General features: G+C 46.6%; 1 protein-coding gene across 1 annotated transcript in view; it reads left to right on the plus strand.

Moving 5' to 3' along the window:
• GDPD4 (glycerophosphodiester phosphodiesterase domain containing 4) overlaps positions 1-10607 on the plus strand; it is a 64625-nt gene extending 54018 nt beyond the window's left edge. Inside the window, exons 13-16 of the mRNA XM_018569756.1 lie at positions 1552-1699; positions 5594-5676; positions 8131-8210; positions 10324-10607. Coding sequence (XP_018425258.1) covers positions 1552-1699; positions 5594-5676; positions 8131-8210; positions 10324-10427 — 415 coding nt within the window. The 3' untranslated portion in view covers positions 10428-10607. The remainder of the gene's footprint in view (positions 1-1551; positions 1700-5593; positions 5677-8130; positions 8211-10323) is intronic.
• Positions 10608-21374: the final 10767 nt, after the last annotated feature.

The raw sequence follows: 21374 nt of genomic DNA on the forward strand, positions 1-21374 counted from the left end.
GGGCGGGGGGGCGTCCGGGGGTCTAACCCTGCCCACCCTAACCAAAAAATTAGTTTTGTCTAGAGATATACATTAAGATGCAGCAGTTGGGCGGCATTTTAACTATTCCTGTATATAAAACCCACTTAAGTTTGTTTGGATATTCCTTAAAATATTTTGCTCCAATATCCTCCTTCATTTCACACCACAGGATTTTAATGGGATTGAGGTCCGTGACTTTACCTAGGCTGAGATGATGCCATCACTCTGTTGCAGGCAGGAGGAGGCATTTCCTCAGTCTCCACTCCCCAGTGATCAGTCTGTACAATGTAACTTTGTAGTAAGTCACAGGGTGAGAGTCAGCAGTGGGGGCTGATAGGTCCACTTTAAATGCCACCCACATAAGATCAGGTTGTAGCACGGGATCCATCTGTCTAGGATTGGATGGGCACACAGGAAACATTACCATTCCGAGCTATTATCTGAAGGCAGGAATGGTTTTCTGACATTGTCCTTCAGCCGTGTACATAGATCTCAGGGTCACGGCCCACACACATCTGTAACACGCTGCCGATCGCCCACGTGCACCTGGCTCTGAAGATGTCCTCTCGTGTCTGTCACCCGGATCTGGGAAAGCAGGCGCGGCCGCTACAATACATTATACATTAGATCTGCTTACTCTCTGCAGCAAACCCCCAAATCCGGGAGTAACCCATCATTACCAGCTGCTGGGAGTTATCACTCTGCTTGTTACCTAGGGGCCCACAAAGCTCTGTGCTGCTGGATTAACCCCTCGAGTACCGGCCTCTATACACCCCTTCATTGCCTGGCCTGTATACACCCCTTCATTGCCAGGCCTGTATACACCCCTTCACTGCCAGGCCTCTATACACCCTTTCACTGCCAGGCCTCTATACACCCTTTCACTGCCAGGCCTGTATACACCCCTTCATTGCCAGGCCTGTACACACCCCTTCATTGCCAGGCCTGTATACACCCCTTCATTGCCAGGCCTGTATACACCCCTTCATTGCCAGGCCTGTATACACCCCTTCATTGCCAGGCCTGTATACACCCCTTCACTGCCAGGCTTGTATACACTCCTTCACTGCCAGGCCTGTACACACCCCTTCACTGCCAGGCCTGTACACACCCCTTCATGTCCAGGCCTGTACACACCCCTTCACTGCCAGGCCTGTATACACCCCTTCACTGCCAGGCTTGTATACACCCCTTCATCGCCAGGCCATTTTTCAGTTTCAGTGATAGTATGACTGACAATTACTCGGTTATGTACTGTATATCATTTTTTTTTTTTTAAACAGTAGAGCTTTTTGTTGATGGAACTTAAAAGTGATGTGAATAAACCTTTTTTTGGCTTGACTTCTTTTTTGGGTTACAGGAGTACATGTAATAATTTGGGGCTTTGATAATGATGGTTGTGCTTTAACTCCTCACAATTAGACTTTGATACTGAAGTTTGTAATAGTTGATTGTTGTCTTTAATGGCCGGAGTTCTTCAGATTCTCACGCTTCATGTCAGACAATTGACCTCTCTTCTTGTGTTCACAGAATGTATGCTGCTGCCAATATAACCACCAACCTGTATGTGGTCAGCGAGCCTTGGCTATACTCCCTGGCCTGGTGTGCCGGTGCCCATTCCGTTACCACAAACTCCGTGCGCACACTCAAGAGGATGGATAAGCCCATGTTCCTGCTGGTAATATACCTGAACTGAGGCTGCATTCTGGCCATGGCTGGAATGATAATGTTGAGTAGATGTCAATGGTCCATTCACCCACTCGTTTCTTGTATCTATCAGAGATCCAGGAGGTCCCAGCTCCTCCCACCTGCCATGGTCTTGTTTGTGGGATTCTCAAGGTCCATGTAGGCTCATCCATTTAGTTTTTCATCCTACAGAATAGAGCAGGAGGAGTGGGACTTAGCAGGAGGATGGGCAGGCTGACAAAAAGGTCCTCAAATATATAAGAAGCCAGATCAGGCTCAAAACAAATACATGGAAGACAAAAAGAAAGAGAATGGGGCGCCCACCCTAGTGCAGATGGTTCTTTATTGTTTAAAAATAGCAAAATAGAGTGCAAAGGTACTCACAATGGTAGATCGATTAGAAGCATAAATGGGTAGTTCAAGGATACATCAGTTTAAAAGCTTCGATCAGCCTCTGTGCCAATATGGAGCGGCACTGAATTTGAGCTGCCCCCATACACATGGAATAATAAACTTCGAAAAGCTTCGATCAGCCTGTGTGCCAATATGGACTGCACACAGGCTGATCGAAGCTTTTAAACTGATGTATCCTTGAACTACTCATTTATGCTTCTAATCGATCGACCATTGTGAGTACCTTTGCACTCTATTTTGCTATTTTTAAACAATAAAGAACCATCTGCACTAGGGTGGGCGCCCTTCTCTTTCTTTTTGTCTTCCAGTTACACAGTTCCCTTGGCTGAAGTGGGGCAGCACCCCTAGCAATCCCGCATACGCATTCCTCAGTTGTATGATCCGTTTTTGGCGCTTTTGTTTTGTTTGCTCAAAACAAATACATCTTCAACTACAGTCATTTAAAGGGTCAGTACACCCAAAAACTGATCTTGTAATTGTAGGTTGGGCCTGATGGGCCGAGGCGGCTCCTGGCTTCTTATACTGTATGCTGGGTGCTCCAACAGTGAGATCTCCCTGCCATCATTTTTGACTCTGTGTCTGCCCACCTGGAAGAATTAAGCGTACCTGCCGACTGGTGTGTGTACATTCTCCTTGTAGTACAATAAATAAAAAACCCAGCAGCAATGGTGGGAGCCCCTCATAATGGGCACAGCAGGTGTGTAGACCCGGGAGCTCAGCTCAGGGATGGTGGGTGCCCCTCATAATGGGCACAGCAGGTGTACAGACCCGGGAACTCGGCTCAAGAATGGTGGGAGCCCTACATAATGGGAACAGCAGGTGTACAGACCTGGGAACTCAGCACAGCGATGGCAGGATCCCCTCATATTGGGCACATCAGGTGTGCAGACCCGGGAACTCAGCACAGTGATGGCAGTATCCCCTCATAATGGGCACATCAGGTGTGCAGACCTGGGAACTCAGCACAGTGATGGCAGGATCCCCACATAATGGGCACAACAGGTGTACAGACCCGGGAACTCAGCACAGTGATGGCAGGATCCCCTCATAATGGGCACAACCGGTGTACAGACCCGGGAACTCAGCACAGTGATGGCAGAATCCCCTCATAATGGGCACAACAGGTGTACAAACCCAGGAACTCAGCACAGTGATGGCAGGATCCCCTCATAATGGGCACATCAGGTGTACAGACCCGGGAAACCAGCACAGAGATCTCACAAACAGAGTGCCCAAGAGATAGTTCTCCAGCAGCTGCCAAACACTAAAATATGAGTTTAAGGTGGACTGAACCTTTTAATATACAGTATATTTTTGACATAAATTGGCTTACTGTAATATACTATGTAGCGCTCACCCCCGAAGGAGCCGCTAGAATATACGGGTACTTCTGTCTCACCTCTGTGATAGACCTCAGGCAATGGATCCACAGCACATCTTGTGAGGGTTTTGTAAAAGTTTTACTAAACAAATAATATACTATCCAATACATAAATGAACAGGTACAATAATGGCAAATAAACAACAAGTCATAGAAGCACTTTAAATATGTAGGCAAATCTTAGCTATGGCTGCCTATCTGCATATGCAAACAACACTGAACTGACTAATATCATTTCTATCAGCAAACTGTGAAGGCAAAGTGTCAGTCCAAACAGACCCGGGTCTTAAAGGAGAACTATGGGGTCAGTGTTTTTCCCCATAGTTCTCCTTAGGGTAACGGGAGGACACAAACTAGCGTCCTCCAGTCACCCTAAGCTCAGTATACCGCGAGCTACAGCTCGCGGTATACTGAGACGCCGCAGCTGAAGCGGATCCCGACATCGATGTCGAGATCCGCCCAGCTGCGTGAGTGATCTAGAGGCAGAGCCAGCTGTACCCTCCCCCTCCCCCATCCGTTCCGCCAGTCAGCGCTGGCGGATCAGAGCGGGGAGGGGGGAATCCAGCCCCTCCCCCTGTCACGGCAGAGAGCCGTGACTGGATCGAGAGGTGAGCGAACGCCAGTATGTGTTCGCTCACCTCCCGATCTACTGAGCCGACCTGTGACAGTCTCATTGTCACAGGTCGGCTAGAACTATGAGGTGAGTGAAAAGCACTCACCTCATAGTTCTCCTTTAAATCTACTGGCTAGTGGTATTTAACAGGGCTAGCCGTCGGTGGGGCCTAAGTCCTGCTTGTTCAGATGGTTAAACACAATATCACTGTGGCCAATGGCCTCTCACCACTCCTGTAGCTTAGATTGTACTTCCCAGCATTGGTAGGTGAAAAGAGGTGGTTTCTCCTCTGCAGCCAACAGCTTTCAGGGCTTGTTCACACCACATGCAGACCAGATCTGCATGAGTTTCTGCACACGCAGAGCAGTGGGTTGTGCTGCGTTTTTGCTGCGTTCCGGGCTGTTTTTGGTTAAAAAGAAAAAAAAATACATTTAAAAAAAAAGTTTAGAATGGGCTTTTAGTGCGTTCCAGGGCGTTTGCATGCGTTATTGATGTGTTTGCATGTGTTCCAGAGCAGGTAAAATAGGGGCTTGCTGCAGTTTTTCTACATGCCCTGGAACTGAATGCTGCGGTGTGAACTAGAGCACTAAATACCATTGGAATACATTGGACGCAGTTTTGCTCCGTTCTGTAACTGCTCTGCATCTGCTCCTGGAACGCACTTGGTGTGAACAAGGCCTCAGGTTCCAGCAGCAGCAGCAGCCTGTGCCACACAGTAGCAGTAGCGATGTTTGCAGCAGGTCTCTGTAGAATCCGATCACTCAGGAAAGGGCTGACAGGGTCTCTTTCTGATACAGAAGTCACTGGATCCCCTTATGGAGCGCTTCCACCGCTGTAGAAGAATCTTTCAGCAGGAGAGCAGACAGTCACAGACACTGGAGTCACAGATACTGTTCAGCAGATAGTGATCATCAGCAGCACCTCAGGTTTTATCTCTCTCCTGAGATGACTAGCAGGCAACACATCACAATCCAGCCACTGGCAAATCCCTTGCTGATCTGAGCGTGTTCTCAGAGAAGGTTCAGTCCCCTGTTTCGTACAGATCACAAATCCTCCTGGGTCTTGTAGTCCAGTGCAAAACCTAATGGCATTGGTTCATTTAACGGCAGCCCATAATTGGAAAACAATTGTACTTCATGTGTCCTTGCGGTGTCCCATTGCAATAAAACGCAGGTGGCAGTATGTGTGAATGGGCCCTCAGACATTGCACACCTTTACGTTTGATGCACCTTAAAGATTGTTGACTGTAAAGCCTTTAAAGTCTATTACGTCTGCTGCAGCTCGTTGCCTTTATTATTGTTGCTTCAAATGTCTGACTATATCCATCTACACTGTAAATCATCTTTGCTGCGTTGCATTGCGTTGCACTGCGTTGCACACAGGAGAATATTGCGCTGTATACGCATTGTGTATCAGTGGTGGTGTCACCATTCCCTTTCTCGCTGAGTCACCTGATCTCTCTCTCTCTCGTCTTCCAGACTCCGGCTCAGTACAACCTCATGTGGATTCTCACAGATATCATTTCGGCCTTCCTGATCGTTCTGATTTTTGTTCTGCACTGGTGAGTTCCGCCTCCTCCACTATACCTGGAGTCACGTCTGCCATCTTTGAAAACTGTCTACCCTTTCCAGCGACTCGAAGCAGCCAATCAGATTGCACGCTGGGATAGTCAGACCACTTAAAAGGGAACCCCAGGGAATACAGTGTCGTGTTCAAGTGATACAAAAGTATCCCTGTTTGTCGTTGTCACCTATTTCATCTTTTAAAACATTGTATCATTGTAACTTCATTGATGTTTAAAGCTGAACCCTAGGAAGATTTATTAGTGTATGCAGGCCCAGATTCCCCACAAGGCCACCGAGGCTCGGCCACGGGGCGGCAGGGCGCAGAGGGGCGGCAGCGGTGTCCTTGTGGGGAAGTTGCCCTCTCTACATTTAGTGTATTTACAGTGTATGCCTCATGCAACCCCTCCCCTTCACAGCAGAGCTTAGACCGGGAGCAGGAGAAGCAGCACTCATGTGTTTATGAGGTATGTGCTTGAATAGGAGGAGAGATAAGTTCATCAGTCTGCTGCTTCTCCTTTCACTGCCCAGTCACAGACTAGCAGAGGGACAAGACCTGTAAGTGTTACTGAATTGCATCAGAGAAAAAGCAGGTCTCTTGCGCAGCCAGACTGAGCTGTGCATTGTGCCAGAGCTGTGTACATTCTAGGTCCGGATTGACAGAAATACAGATTAAATCTGCTACAATATATATCTTTTATCTGTCTATTTAGCTGTGTGACCGGAGTTCAGCTTTAATGTGTATATAAAAAAGCAATCTTTTGGATAGAATGTGGAATCTTCTTTTGTCTTTTTAATATCTGATTCCCATTGGGGAGATTTCCCTTCACTTCCTGTCTATAGACAAACCAGGAAGGGACAGGACATGAGTGGAATTCCCTTCTTAGTCACCATAACAAATGTCCTCATTGGATTTTTTCCCCTCTATTCCTGTTCTGGTGACGACAACTTTCAGTCCCAGGAGGTAATGAAAATGATTTAATTGGTGTCAGTGAGATCATGCCCTCCAGGGGAGAATAGCCCCTCATATCATTGGCATCAGTGGGATACTGGCCTTCAAGGGAGAATAGCCCCTCAGATCATTGGCATCAGTGGGATACTGGCCTTCAAGGGAGAATAGCCCCTCAGATCATTGGCATCAGTGGGATACTGGCCTTCAAGGGAGAATAGCCCCTCAGATCATTGGCATCAGTGGGATAGTGGTCTTTAGGGAAGAATAGCCCCTCATCTTTAGTGTCAGTGGAATCTTGGCCTCCAGGGGAGAATAGCCCCTCATCTTTAGTGTCAGTGGAATCTTGGCCTCCAGGGGAGAATAGCCCCTCATCTTTAGTGTCAGTGGAATCTTGGCCTCCAGGGGAGAATAGCCCCTCATCTTTAGTGTCAGTGGAATCTTGGCCTCCAGGGGAGAATAGCCCCTCATCTTTAGTGTCAGTGGAATCTTGGCCTCCAGGGGAGAATAGCCCCTCATCTTTAGTGTCAATAGAATATTGGCCTCCAGGGAAGAATAGCCCCTCATCTTTAGTGTCAGTAGAATATTGGCCTCCAGGGGAGAATAGCCCCTCATCTTTAGTGTCAGTGGAATATTGGCCTCCAGGGGAGAATAGCCCCTCATATCATTGGCATCAGTGAGATAGTGGTCTTCAGGGAAGAATAGCCCCTCAAATAATTGATGTTAGAGGAATCATGGCCCCAGGGGAGAATAGCCCCTCAAATCTTTGGTGTCGGTGCAAAAGTGGCCCTCCAGGGAAGAATAGCCCCTCAAATCATTGGTACCAGCGGGGTAGTGCCCCCGGGGAGTATAGCCCCTCAAATCACTGATGTGAATGGAATAGTGAGTCCCAAGCAGAATGCCCCCTTCCCCCTAAATCATTGGTGCCAGTGGTGGCACTTAACTTAGGACAGGAACCAGCATCACCCAGAGATAAAGATTGTCAATCCAGCATGCTGCCCACCAGTCTTTCTTCTACTGACGTCTAACTCTGCACGGGGCAGTAGCACCAGAACTATTTTAGATCTGTCGGGTGAAGATCAATCCATTCAAGGAGTACTTTCAGCCAGGTTCTTTCGCACCCAGTCTTGTTGCAAAATACAATGGGTTGGGGCCCCACCAGAGGATCCTCTGGTTCTCCAGTAGACAAGTCCAAGCCTGGTGTGACGACGGTAGCTGTTGGAGTATAATAAAGGAGGCCACGGCCTATTGGCCCAGCAGGAGGGAGGCCACGGCCCGCTGGCTGAACACTGCTCTGCACACAACTAAAAATAAATTGTTTGGGCTTTTTTATATTTGAAGTGTGAAACGTCCTCTGTTGTCATCGCTGTGTAAATCCAGGAAATAAGTAAAGATGATTATCCGTCAGGACTCTTATACGCCGGGCATGTTGTTTTACCTGTTTCTGGCTTAGTTTGACATGTGACTGTTTTTGGTGGTTGACTTTCTGTTTTTCTGGCGTTAGGTGGAGAGAGAGGGGCTGTTCCTGCTGCCCAGAAAGTCATGAGGTTTCTGATGCCAGTTTCTACAACACGTTCAGAACTGGTGAGTGACGGGATTTGTACAGCGGAACGATCTCTCTTGGCCTTCTTGTTATGATGTGCTGATGCTCAATATTGTGAAGGTTCCATCCTGCTGCTTTCATACTTGGGACCTAATTCTGCAGCAAAACAAAGCCGGGGGAAAAGAGAACTCTAGCTTCTCGGGTGCAGAAGGGAAAAGCTTGGAAGACATAAGAAGACCTTCTGTGCCTGATTGGCCGGGTGCTATTTACTGATTCAGTTGGAGGGCTTTCTGATTGCTTGAGTCCCTTCTCATCATGACCTTGATGGGTATTCTGGGATGTGAAGTCACCATCAGCCCATGCATGTAATTGGGTCTCACAGATTTATTGTGAAGAACAATGTCACATATTGTGACATATATACCAACATTTCAGGGCCTCTCAGGGCCCCCCGTCACAAGGTAACATAAAGTGACCATAGATCATTACTACGGATGCACCAACACTGATACTCATATCAGTATTGGTGCAGATACCGAGTACTCGGCCAAATGCTCTCATTGCCTATCCCGATACCGGAACTTCCAGTATCAGGAAGCTGGCTGGCAAGTCATTACACGCTGCCCGGCTTCCTGATTGGCTGGGAAGTTGGCTCTATGCTCCCTCGTCACCAGGGAACAAAGAGCCGGCTTCCTGGCCAATTGGGAAGCCAGGGGGTGGTTAATGACTCGCCCCCGGCTTCCTGATTGGGTGGAAAGCTGGCTCCAAAGCTCCCTCATGACTTGGTAATGACTCGCTGCTCAGCCCTAATTGGTCGGGAAGCCGGCTCCATGCTCCCTGGTAATGAAAAAGCATGGTGCTGGCTTCCTGGCCAATCAGGAAACCGGCTAGCGTGCAATCACTCGCCAGCCGGCTTCCTGATACCGGGATACATATTGGAAGCATTTGGGCGAGTACGAGTACCCCCCCAAATACGAGTCTTTACCCGCCCCCCGGCTTCCTGATTGGTTAGGAAGCTGGCTCCATGCTTCCTTGTCATCCGGCTAATCGCAAAGCCAGGTGGCGAGTCCTTACACGCCACCCGGCTTCCTTAATGGGACTTCGGTAACGGTATTCGGTGTTGGCGAGTACCGAAAAAAAATATCGGTACACGTACTCAATACCGACAAAACTGTATTGGTGCATCCCTAATCATTACAATGTTGCCTTGACAAAGGAACCCTGCGAGGCCCGGTCATTTTGTTTGAACATTTATTTCATAGAAGAAGCAAGTGGGAATTGCTGTGCTTGTCTTACACAAGTCAATGTACAATGAAAGTTCCGGCTCCAGACAACGTTTTTTTCTTTCTGAGTGGCTCCGAGAAGAACCTTTTGGGTTCTGTGTAATTAGAGATCACTGATGGCGTTTACATGGCTTTCAGTTTTCTTGGGCTGCAGCACGGCCTGGATGTTAGGAAGGACTCCTCCTTGGGCGATGGTGACCCCACTGAGCAGCTTGTTGAGCTCCTCGTCATTGCGTATAGCCAGCTGGAGGTGTCGGGGGGATGATGCTTTTTGTTGTCCTGGCATTGCTTGCCAGCTCAATGATCTCAGCAGTCAGACACTCGAGGACGGGAGCTCGGGCCCCGACCCACTCAGCATAGTTGTCCTACCTGAGCAGACGTGAACACAACTAACTGGGACTTGCAGACCAGCCTGGGATGATCAGGTCTTGGCTTTAGCACGAGCCTTCCCGCCTTGTCTGCCATGTCCAGACATGATTTCTTGTATCTCACCTTAATTTGACTTCAGAATGAATGCGTCCGAGACAATATTTCTAATTTAGTTATGGATATAGAGAAGGGGGGAGAGGTAAAACTTCTATCAGGTTTCTGTTATGGGTTTTTTACTTCATTGTGGAGATATTACCATTCCCAGAGAAGAATCAGGGTTCCCACAGACAAAGGAATCACAGCAAAAGTCAGTACGAGTGCAGGAGGTGTTATCAAGAGAACCTGTCACTTCGCCCATCTTAGGCAGTTTTTTTTCTAACTGAGATGCTATGCTTTGGGTTGTTGCACTTGCCCATTATCATGTCTTCGTTTTGCCTCACCTAACTTTGTAAGCTGTACATTTGTTTCAATCCAACCCAAATGATCCTGTGTTCTTTTGCAGACATGGACATGTCGGTGTCGGAGGACAGTTATGGGAGGAGTCTGCCTACCACCCCAAACGCGAGATCCAATGCTGACAACATGGGCTCTGCAGAAATTGCCTGAGACGAGGCTCCACCATTTTCGATGTTGAGCTTTTTAAAGGCCAGTGACCCTGAAGAGTTGGTGCATCTGTATGAGGAGCCCTCTGATTCCTCCGGCAGGTGCCTGGGCTGGGACTGGATATGTGCCATTGGAGCTGCTTCTTACACACAAATGAGGCAGTCATCGTGAGACTAGACCAGTACCTGAGGCATTATGTGATACCCAGCTTCTTTTTCTGTGCATGTGCCTTCTCTTGGTGTCATCCATCATCTATACCTGCTTTACCACCATGACTGAGGCTCACATTTTCTAACCCTGTAATGTTTTCTCTAAGGAGTCTCAACTCTGCCTCCTAAAACAACACTTAACCCTGATGTTACCCAGAGGGGTTTATTGACTAACCCGGCACAAAGATCATTGCCATAGCCAATAGTAGCTAATCAGTCTAGAAGCTTAAAGCCTTGGTGACCTTGACAGTCAAAGGCTGCTCACTACCCATATTTGAAATAATTATATTTGTATTCATTGTAAGCCCAAAAAGATGTTATAACCCAGTTCCCAGGACTTATATTGATCTGCATTTGTCACATCTGGTGACATTGTGCACCAGTGGAAATAATTACACAGTCTACAACGGCTGGTATTGTATCAATCCACGCTGAAAGCACAGAGGCCTGTCAAAGTGGACCTGTACTTTGCTGAATTAGGGCAAAGTAATGGCTTTGGCTGACAGCATGTTCCCTCTGCTGAAGGCATGTGTCTTTCTCATGTTCCCCCCGCCACCCCCATTGGCCCACCAGAACCCCTGGTACATCCATATATGGGGGAGACACGTAATTCTCTCCTTTTCCTCCCATGATTCAGTACATAACCTCTAACCAAACAGAATCAGACCATATGCAGGACTCTTCTTGGGGCTCCCAATGAATGACTGAGGTGGTAGGGGAAGGCAGGGAAGGTAATCATTTGTGATGGAGTGGTGTGGCTGTCATGCAAACCTATTACTTTGCCCTTAACATTTACAGTTCAGGGTCATTTTAAAGGGTCAACTCCCAGATTAGTTCTTAATTACCTGATTAATAAAGCAAGCAGACTGCTTATCCCATTGAAGAAGACTTTCCAAAGCTTGGAGATAGTCCCGTTTCCCTCTGAGATACTTGTTTTGCTGATATTTGTTATATTAAAAAATTTGGCAGCCATGTATCTCTTCAACTGCAATGAATCATGTAGACAGCAGTGGGGATCAAACGGGTATTGACTGATTCCTTGCTGAACAGTCAGAGGTCTGCCGAATAAGGCATGTCTGTTCGATGGATGCCACATAACACATATGTCTGTCTTGATGGAGCTTAGCTGGTTATGTGAAAGGATCATGGCTACACACCTCCTAGCACCCTGCACCTTATGTCACGGGAAATTGTAGTAACTAGAGGTCTTCAGACCAGACAGATCGACTTTTCTTTCTCCAAAAGTGGTCAGCCGGGGGACGTCAGCTGCCTCTCTCGACACAAGACCATCCAGTTTGGTCACAAAAGGCCACCATTACGCCCTTCAGAAGATAGTTCATTGGTGTGTTTTGCATTAGTGTTTTGCATTAGCCCAGCCTTTTCTAACCAGGATTTCATGGAACTCAACCCTAGGGTTCCACCAGAGGTTGCTCAGGGTTACTTGAGTAGTGCTGGATTGATCCCCAACCTACACTGACCATGAATGTAAGGTAGCAATGTTCCACTCATCCAGTGAAAGGGATCAGTTCTACATTGACCAACAATGTAAGTGAAGTCTATACTGTCCATTAGTGCAAGTGGCAAAGCCATTCACTTTGCCTACAAAGTGTAGCAGTCCACCTCTATCTCCCCCTTTATAACAAAGAGCAGAAGCAGACTTTATGGCAAACTGGTGTTTGGCCAACACTATTATGTCAGGTGATCACCGTCTGTGGATTGTGATCACCAGCTGGGAGTTGACTTGTTCAGTTCTTGGTGCCTTTATTGTGACTTGGGCTATACGTAAGTGTTGGGTCACATCCAGGGCTTCATCTATGAAGCATATAGCCGGGTGGATGCCGTTCACATGGCACTAGCGCCCCCTAGATGGCGCTGATGAGTATAATAATTTCCTATACTCGTTAGCGCCATCTAGGGGCACTAGTACCATGCAATCGGCATCCACCTGGCTATATGCCAGGCAGAAGATTTATAAATGAAGCCCCAAGTGTACAGAGCACATGAGCATGTATATTTGTGTAGATATTTAAAATGCACCCTGAAGTGCATGTTCTGGCCTATGCTTGTGCAGTTACATGTGTGCACAAACGGGCACATGCATGTGTAACATGTACACCAAATAAGTAGCTAGGGTCTATCTGCGTCATGGTGTAAATATGTGGACTGGTGCCTGGGAAGGATAAAGAAAGAGTAACATAAGAGTTGAAACACTCACCTTTTTCTGGAGAACATGCTGCTATAGGCTCCCTTCATTGCTGGTCACTTTAGTAAAAGCTAAGTCATTTGATCACATGATCTACATTTAAGGGCAGTATCAAAATTTTGATTGGCTGACCCTTCTCTCTCAGCAAAGATTGCTTTCCTAAATTCTTAGGCTTTTGGTCAAATTAATTTAGGAAAGGGAAGGATTTTAGTTCTTCTGTTACTCTTTATTTCAAGTAGAACTGAAGCCAAAGTACTACTAATGCACCTTAGGGCCCCGTTCACACTGTTGCAGTGCCATTCCTTTTGAATGCACTCCAACGCACATGTGTTGTAGCACACCACCGTGCATAATATTGCACTACCGTGTACTACATGCACCATTTTGGGAGTGTAAGGCCTAGTTCACAGTTTTGCATTGCAGTAATTAGGGATGCACCAATACCGGTACTATTCCCGATATAGTATTCCCGATACCAGAATGTCCGGTATCAGGAAGCTGGGTGGCGAGTCTAAACCCGCCCCCCCAGCTTCCTGATTGGCCAGAAAGTCGCCTCCATGCTTCCTCAACACCTGGTGACGAGGGAGAATGGAGCTGCTTCCTGATTGGTTGGGTAAGCTTGCCAATCAGGAAGCAAGGCGGCGAGTCATTACCCACCCTCCAGCTTCCTGATTGGTTAAAAAGCCAACTCCATGCTTCCTCATCACCATAGCACAAGACACCTGGTGACGAGGAAGAATGTAGCTGCTTCCTGATTGGTTGGGTAAGCTGGCCAATCAGGAAGCAAGGCGGCGAGTCATTACCCACCCTCCAGCTTCCTGATTGGTTAAAAAGCCAACTCCATGCTTCCTCATCACCATAGCACAAGACACCTGGTGACGAGGAAGAATGGAGCTGCTTCCTGATTGGTCGGGAAGCTGACCAATCAGGAAGCCGGGGGCAAGTCATTAACCGCCCCCTTGGCTTCCTGATTGGCCAGAAAGCCGACTCTATGCGCCCTCATCACCATAGCACAAGACACCTGGTGACGAGGGAGCATGGAGAGGGCTTCCTGATTGGAAGGGAAGCTGACCAATCAGGAAGTCGTGCAGCGAGTCATTACCCACCCCCCGGCTTCCTGATTGGCCAGAAAGCTGGCCCTATGCATCCTTGTCACCATAGCACAAGACACTTGGTGATGAGAGAGCATGGAGTTGGCTTCCGGCAAATCAGGAAGCTGTGTGGCGAGTCATTACACGCCACCCGGCTTCCTTAATGGGACTTCTGGTATCAGTATTCGGTAGTGGCAAGTACCAAAAAAAATATTGGTACTCGATTACAAAAAAACGGTATTATTGCATCCCTGGCAGTCATGCAAATGAATGGGCTGCCCTAACGCACATTGAAGTATGGCACAACCTGCACTAATGCAGCCCAACGGTGTGAATGGACCCTAGAGAGTATGTGAGCTTTCCATATGTCTCAGAGGTATGGTTGTGCAATTTGGATTCTCTGAACTATAACAGCACAAGAAAGCAGGAAGCAGACAAAAGGAGACAAGTCGCGGGGGGGGGGGGGGGGGAGCACAGATTTAATTCTAGGATGACATGAAAGCTAGCCATATATGTCACCATCTGATATTGTCCAATCTCTATACAATGGTTTTTTAGATTTACCAAAATTGTATAATATGAGGGCTACCGAAAACAAAATCCATTCAATTTGTATCCAATCACACAGGCCCTTGCACTACATACTTGGTAGATCTAAAGAAGATTGTACAATCAGATTGTAATGTATATGAGGGATAGGCTGTGTGTCACCTGTGTCTGTGCTAATCTTCATGTCTGACCTGAGTGTCTCCTTAATATGTGAATTATGTTCGTAATGTGTTTGGTGAATGTTTACCATGGGCTGGTGGGAAGTGAACAGGCTTCTGCGTAGAGCAATAATGTATCTCAATGTACAATGTGACTTCATGTTACGATGGAACTGTGTCGGTTGCTTTAATAAAAATGTTTGTTTTTTTAAAGAAAATGATTTGTTGGTCCTTCTTACAGTGCAAATGTTGGGAAATAATAAATCACATCAGTGGAGCTTTGATTACGGCACTGATTCCCCGTGGCATCATTTCCATAAACCTATACAATGTCACAACATTAATTTCCGTCCAGAGTTGTATTAATTGTTCACCAAGATCTTGTAGTGATGATGGGAGAGTCGGACCTCCTGTGTAAAGTCTCCTCCAGCACATCCCAAAGACTCTCAATGGGGTTAAGGTCTGGACTCTGTGGTGGCCAATCCATGTGTGACAATGATGTCTCATGCTCCCTGAATCACTCTTTCACAATCTGAGCCCGATGAATCCTGGCATTGTCATCTTGGAATATGTCCAATGTGCCATCAGGGAAGACAAAGTCCATTGATGGAAAAACCTGATCATTCAGTATATTCAGGTAGGCAGCTGACCTCATTTTTTGGGGACATAACATTGCTGAACCTAGACCTGACCAACTGAAGCTCTTACCTATGTGCTTAGCTATATCAAGGTGGTGACTTTTTTGGGGCCAGGCAGTGTACTTCTTAGATGCTCCAATAGTGAAATCTCTCTACCATAATTTGTGTCTCTTTTCTTGGCCACCTTTATATGTCCCAGCTCCTCATATTATATTCTCCATAATATAAAATAATTGGAAATCCAGCAGGGATGGTGGGAACCCCTCATAATGGGCACAGCAGGTGTACAGACCTGGAAACCTAGTGCAGGGAAGGAGGGAACCCTTAATAATGGGCCCAGCAAGTGTACAGACACAGGAATTTAGTACAGGGATGGTGGGATCACCTCATAATGGGCACATCAGGTGTAGAGACCCAGGAACTCAATGCAGGGATGGTGGAGACCCCTCATAATGGGCACAGCAGGTGTAGAGACCCATAAACATAGTGTAGGGAAGGAGGGAACCCCTCATAATGGGCACAGCGGGTGTACAGACATGAGAACTCAATGCAAGGAAGGAGGGAACTCCTTATGAAGGTCACAGCAGGTGTACAGACTTACAAAGAGATTTTAGGCCATTGTGCACTTCCACCTTGCGGTAACAGTTCGATGAAGGTCCTTTTCTGTTCTAGCATGAGTGGCCCCTGTGTACAAAACCAGCTCCATAAAGACTTGGCTTAATGCGTTTGGTGTGGAGGAACTCAAGTGGCCTACACAGAGTCCTGATCTAAACACCTTTAGGATGGATTGGGAAGCTGATTGTGATCCAGGTCTTCTCATCCAACTTCAGTACCGGACCTCTAAAAAGCTCTTTTGGCTGAATGTCTACTAATTCCCCCAGACAACCTCCAAAACTTGATGGAAGGTCTTCTCAAATGAGTGGCGCTTGTTATAACTACAATGGTGTGGGAGGGCAATTGCATATTAATGGCCATGGTTTTCAAATGGTATAGCTAACAAGCTCATATAGGTGTTAGGGTCAGGTGTCTATAATCTTTTAGGATCTGGTCGGCGTGTGGTAGAACTAGGGCCAATGGAAGTTAGGATTTTATATACAGTAAATACAAAAAGTTACTTCTCCTTTGAGGAGGATAACCTACAATGAAAGCACAGTGTAAAGCAGACCAAGTTATAGTGTTAGGCTGCTGCCTGTGTGGTCACATTTAATTAACTGTTCCAACGCTCAAAATAATACTTTATTAAAGGCTTTACAAGTCCATATTAAGATCCCCGTCAATGCCCCACCCTTTAACGTGTTTCACCCACAAATAGTAGAGATCTTTATGATTACACCATAGCGGGTGAAACGCATTAGAGGGCGGGGCATAGACAGGGATCATAACATGGACTCGTAATGCCTTTAATGATGTTTTATTCTGAGCTGTGGAGCCGGTGATTTGACCATTGATTGTTGTTTGGAATACTGGGGAGCAAGATGTCTGTGGAAGTTCTCATTCATCCAGGTCATGATATATCTGTAATAAATACATCGAGGCAACTGGACTTGATGTACTTTTTCTTTGTATTTTTTACAGCAATTCCAGTTGCCTCGATGTATTTATTACAGATATATCATGACCTGGATGAATGAGAACTTCCACAGACATCTTGCTCCCCAGTATTCCAAACAACAATCAATGGTCAAATCACCGGCTCCATAGCTCAGAATAAAACATAATTAAAGGCATTACAAGTCCATGTTATGATCCTTGTCTATGCCCCACCCTCTAATGCGTTTCACCCGCTATGGCTTAATCCTTGAGATCTCTGTTTTTGCCCTAGTGGGTGAAATGCATTAGAAGGTGGTGCTTAGACGGGGATCAAGGGTGAGCTTGTGCCATTTGCACCAGAAGCTCCTGGAGCTGTTTTGGAGATCGGCTTGGGGTGTTGGAGTGGTAAGGCAGCACAATTTATTGTTTACAGATAACACTGGTCTACAAATTTTAGGAAATGACCGACCTCTGAGATAAAATGTGTTAATTCTTACATAGTTTTATGAGATAAATTAGAAAACAGGTGATAAAAGTGCTGGTTGGTTGGCTAAAGTTTTCAAGATATTTCCCAATAAAGATTTATAGAGGGGCGAGTATATTTGCCTACAAGGGAGGGAGGTGTGTGATGATCACGATGCCTCGTAACTTCTCGACAAAGTACAGTAGAACAATGAAAATGGTGCCACATGGAAGTGTATACATTTATCTTCACTTCGAGACTAAAGATTATTACCCAACTGTCATGTATTGTTCTTTTATTGCAAGGTACATTTGTCTCGGTCAGATCTACGCATCATACATGTACATCTGGTGGCTTGTGAAAGTCATTGCCGAACATTTCCAGGGAACAGTTGCGTGACATTTTCCCTCAGAAGCCAAGATGACTCGAAACTGTGTAAACCATGCAAATAACTTTTGATGCATTTGTGGCGAGGTGACATTTGCATCTCAAAAGTGCAGTATGACGGCAGTGGTAAAAAAGGCCTACCACCTATATTTTAGATGCAAAATAGGGGATCAGGACAAGAGGTGGGCCCCTCATTATTGTTGCATTACATGTGCCACTTATCTGTGTTATTTACTAAACAATGTCCCAGCTCCTCATAATATATTCTCCATAATATACAATAATTGGAAATCCAGCAGGGATGGTGGGAATCCCTAATAATGGGCACAGTAGGTGTGCAGACACAGGAATGTAGTACAGGGATGGTGGGAGCTCCTCATAATGGCCACAGCAGGTGTAGAGACCCATAAACTTAGTGTAGGGAAGGAGGGAACCCCTCATAATGGTCACAGCGGGTGTTCAGACATGAGAACTCAATGCAAGGAAGGAGGGAGCTCCTCATAATGGTCACAGCGGGTGTACAGACATGAGAACTCAATGCAAGGAAGGAGGGAGCTCCTCATAATGGTCACAGCGGGTGTACAGACATGAGAACTCAATGCAAGGAAGGAGGGAGCTCCTCATAATGGTCACAGCGGGTGTACAGACATGAGAACTCAATGCAAGGAAGGAGGGAGCTCCTCATAATGGTCACAGCGGGTGTACAGACATGAGAACTCAATGCAAGGAAAGATGGCGGGAGCTCCTCATAATGGTCACAGCAGGTGTACAGACATGAGAACTCAATGCAAGGAAGGAGGGAGCTCCTCATAATGGTCACAGCGGGTGTACAGACATGAGAACTCAATGCAAGGAAGGAGGGAGCTCCTCATAATGGTCACAGCGGGTGTACAGACATGAGAACTCAATGCAAGGAAGGAGGGAGCTCCTCATAATGGTCACAGCAGGTGTACAGACTTACAAAGACATTTTGGGCCATTGTGCACTTCCACCTTGCGCTAACAGTTCGGTGAAGGTCCTTTTCTGTTCCAGCATGAGTGGCCCCTGTGTAAAAAGCCAGCTCCATAAAGACTTGGCTTAATGCGTTTTGTGTGGATGAACTCGAGTGGCCTCCACAGCGTCCTGATCTAAACACCTTTTAGGATGGATTGGGAAGCTGATTGTGAATGTATAATGATCGGTGTGGCACCATTCTCATTGCTATATCACATTTTGCAGAAAAGTTATGGAGCGTAATCGCACATCACCCTCGTAATTTTGATGCAATTTTGACCTGAAGCTGTAGCTTGGAAACTGGAGCCAATGAATACTCAGGACATCATTTTCCTTGATTAGCGACCAAATTCTGCTAACATTTAGCTACTTTCATTTCCGTGGCTTTCTCCTTCTACCAGTATAATCTGAGTTAGGAGAGCCTGGTAAAAATAATCAGGTAGCTTGATATTAGTGTATAATGTATATAGATTAAACTACACCCAGAACATCTCAAGGGAAGAGCCTCCTTCTTCGGGGCTTAAAGGAGAACTATGAGGTGAGTGAAAATCACTCAGCCTCATAGTTCAAGCCGACGTGTGACAATGTAACTGTCACAGGTTGGCTCAATAGATCGGGAAGTGAGCGAACGCATACTTCTCGATCATCTCCCTGCAGAGAGCCGTGACTGTCACTCACGGCCCCCTGCTGGGATTCCCCGCCCTCCCCTGTCAGATCCTCCAGCGCTGACTGGCGGAACGGACGGGGGTGGGGGCGGGTACAGCTGGCTCTGCCTCTAGATAGGCAGAGCCAGCTGTCAATCACGCACCTGGGTGGATCCAGACAGTAACGCTGGGATCCTTCCCGGCTGCAGCGGTCTTAGTATATATACTGAGCCTAGGGTGACGGGAGGACGCTAGTTTATGTCCTCCCGTGACCCTGAGGAGAACTATGGGGAAAAACACTGACCCCGTAGAAGTAAATCCAGATGAAATTCATTAGAAATCTCGCCTTGGGGCTGTCAGCTGAAGTGTCAGCGTGTCGTCACGGAGATGAGAGCCGGCGGCTGAAATATTTACAAATATATCAATTTAAAGAATGATTTGAAAAACCCTTTGTGACCCCCGTCCTCTATAAACCAATGGACATTCTACACACTCCTCATTACAATACAACCAGTGCTTTTTTTTTTTACTGAATCATTTCTTTTTCCAACTTCAACATTTCAAAACAAAACAAAAAAAATGGTCCATCGTTTTAAGTTAAATAAATAATATATTTTGTTAAAATTTCTCTTTAAATACTGTAAGATTTCTCTAGGACTCCCGTCACTTGCGATATACATATATATTGGATCGGTTTTCTATTGAATTCCTTTCGAGGCTTCTTCTCACATGTCCAGAAATGTTTCTGCTTAGAACACGCACTGTCCTGTGTTCTCTCCGTCTTGTTCTGTGGCTCCGGAAATTTGGACGACTATAATGCTACCACGTTAAAGAGACCCTGTCACCACAGGCTCTACACTATCCACTCCAGCTGCAGAAATCTGTGCAGTCTAGGCAAAGATACAGTAATTCCTCCCCACGCAGCTACCTCCTCATGTATCACTGGCCCCTCCCATTTTAGATTGTGAGCCCTCAGGGGCAGGGCACTCCTTACCATCTTGTCTTGAATTGTATTGTGATTGTAATGTCTGTTGGCGCTATATAAATCCTGTATAATAATAATAATTGCCTGGAGTGTGAGAGCCTTGGGGCCGGTTTGCACCAGTACCTTGTGGTCATGGATGTGGTGGTGCATTTAACGTGTTGGGTTAAATAAATCCCAATAAAATCCAGATGATGAACGATCAGTGGAATGGAGGAGGTATTACACTCCCATCTCCAGTGGCCCGTGTCTCCTACCCTCCTATCCTCTCTGAGACTCTTCAGCATTTAACCCTTCCGAGAGTGTGGAAGTCTGTGACCTCTGCCTTGGGCTGTGGTTACCCGTGGCCCTATGTGCCCTAGAGAACGCAACATTGACAGAGGGGGGTCAGAGAATACAACCACAGCATGGGACGGAAGATACAGGTATCCACCACAGAAGAATCTTACAATGGGTGTATGGGAAGAGGCACAAGGGATTACTATCCAATTGTAGCTCAGACTGCGCTGATAACAGCTCAAGATAGAAAGCTGAAAATGTGAAAAAAACTGACCAATGTTAACAAACTCCAAGTAGCTTTAAATATTCATGGTATTGGTAGTAGAGATCGGAATTTATGCTGACAGGGTCTCTTTAAAATGAATACATTCAATGTGCCTAAGCCAAGGCTATACGGGCAATCAAATCTATGCTACTGAGAGATTTAACTAGCTGTTGACAAGAGTCTCATTAAGTAGCACATTATGTCCATTGTGGTGCAAATAAGGCCAAAAAGTGGGGTAAAGTCCAACTCCGCCTCTGTGATAAAATTAAAATATAAGTAGCACAGCCTGTTACACATTAAAAAAGCAGCTTGTGCCGCAATACTCGCCTCCTCTTCTGCCCTGTTACCTGCAGAGTCCTCAATCCTGTGCCGATCTTCTTCCAAGGTGAATGACGGCCAGACACTTTCTGTGAGCCCAGGCCGTCATGGACACGCCCCCTAGGGGTGAATCATCACACCAGCATGGGCTCACAGCAGTACTGCACAGAACGGCGCTCACACCTCGTTAGGTTGATCCAAGAGGAGGGAGCGTCTACTGCTGCTGTCAGAGAAGGGAAAG

This window comes from Nanorana parkeri, unplaced genomic scaffold, assembly GCF_000935625.1.
Source record: "Nanorana parkeri isolate BGI_ZX_2015 unplaced genomic scaffold, ASM93562v1 scaffold1389, whole genome shotgun sequence".
In the NCBI taxonomy this organism is placed as follows: domain Eukaryota; kingdom Metazoa; phylum Chordata; class Amphibia; order Anura; family Dicroglossidae; genus Nanorana; species Nanorana parkeri.